This window comes from Geospiza fortis, unplaced genomic scaffold (genome assembly GCF_000277835.1).
Source record: "Geospiza fortis unplaced genomic scaffold, GeoFor_1.0 scaffold132, whole genome shotgun sequence".
Taxonomy (NCBI): Eukaryota; Metazoa; Chordata; class Aves; order Passeriformes; family Thraupidae; genus Geospiza; species Geospiza fortis.
Window position 1 is genome coordinate 201,291 of NW_005054446.1, and position 1,247 is coordinate 202,537.

General features: G+C 66.8%; 1 protein-coding gene across 1 annotated transcript in view; it reads left to right on the plus strand.

Annotated features, from left to right (window-relative positions):
• Positions 1 to 1,241, plus strand: part of ESPN (espin) — a gene marked incomplete at its 5' end in the record, with an annotated part of 9,980 nt that extends 8,739 nt beyond the window's left edge. The window contains 4 exons of the mRNA XM_031062334.1: positions 506 to 644; positions 743 to 822; positions 904 to 915; positions 1,010 to 1,241. Of these exons, the coding sequence (XP_030918194.1) occupies positions 506 to 644; positions 743 to 822; positions 904 to 915; positions 1,010 to 1,157 (379 nt within the window). The remainder of the gene's footprint in view (positions 1 to 505; positions 645 to 742; positions 823 to 903; positions 916 to 1,009) is intronic.
• Between the last annotated feature and the right edge of the window lie 6 nt (positions 1,242 to 1,247).

Sequence of the window (1,247 nt, forward strand, 5' to 3'; positions counted from 1 at the left end):
GGCTTTGAGGTCGTGCAAGAGTTTTTTGGGGATGACCCTGTGGCAGCGGTAGAGAGCCTGGCAGAGCCCCCCACCGTGGCCCCGGAAGGGCAGGGGGCAGCAGTGCCAGTACCGGAGCTGGGAGAGTTCAGCGAGGAGGACGTCTGCCGCTTCATTGACCGCAGCTTCTCCTTCTGGAAGGAGAAGGAGGCAGAGATGTTCGACACTTGATTCCAACGGGATGCTGCAGGCTGTGCCAGTGGTGTGGCATGGGGCAGCAGCAAGCTCAGGGGACAGCAGTGGGCTGGTGCCGGGGTGCGCTCACCGGCCTCTGTGGCTCGTGGTGCAGCTGAGCTTGGCAGAAGCCTGGGCGCTGCTCTGCGCGGCCCCGGGCCGAGGTTGCAGTGTGTGCCGCTTGCCGTGGCTGTGTGTTGTGTGGGAGGCGCAGCGGCGGGGCTGCGCTCCCCTCTGGTGTGGCGTTTGCGGTGCCGGGGCAGTGTGGGCCCCCGCGTGTCGTGCAATAAAGCTGTGGTGTGCTGCAAGGGCTGGCCACGCCACGCGCTCCTTCCTCCTCCCGGCGCCGGCGGAAGGTGGGCACCGAGGTGGGCACCGTCGGCGAGCGGTTTGCCGGTGAACCCCGCCGGTACCGTGCCACGGAGGGCGCTGCCAGAGGGATGTGGCGCCGCGCCCCAGGATGATGCTGCGGCCCCACGGTGCCGGCAGTGAGGGCGGGCAGTGCCGGTAACTCGGCTGTCTGTTGCAGGAGAAGGAAGAGGAGGCGCGCCTGGCCAGCATGCCGGCCTGGAGGAGGGACATCCTGCGCAAGAAGCTGGAGGAAGAGAGGTGAGCCAGGGTCGGGGGATGCCGCAGCAGCCGGTGACTCCCGCGGCTCTACTAACCCCACTCTTGCCTTTGCCTTCGCAGGGAGCAGAAACGGTGAGTGCAGCAAGCCCCTTCCCTGGGTGGGCGGGCACGGCGGCTCCCGCGGCTCTGGTGACCGCGGCGCCCTGTGCCCTCTGCTGCTGAGCAGGAAAGAGCAGGAGAAGCTGAAGCGGGAGGAGGAGGAGAAGGAGAAGGAGCAGTCGGAAAAGCTAAGGACTCTCGGGTACGATGAGACAAAGCTGGCGCCCTGGCAGCGACAGATCATCCTCAAGAAGGGGGACATAGCCAAGCACTAGCCACGCCACACCGCATCCTGGCTCTTCGCAGCAGGAGGAGACTGGCAGCTCCTTCCATGGACCGCGACACGCTTCGGCACCCTCCTCCTG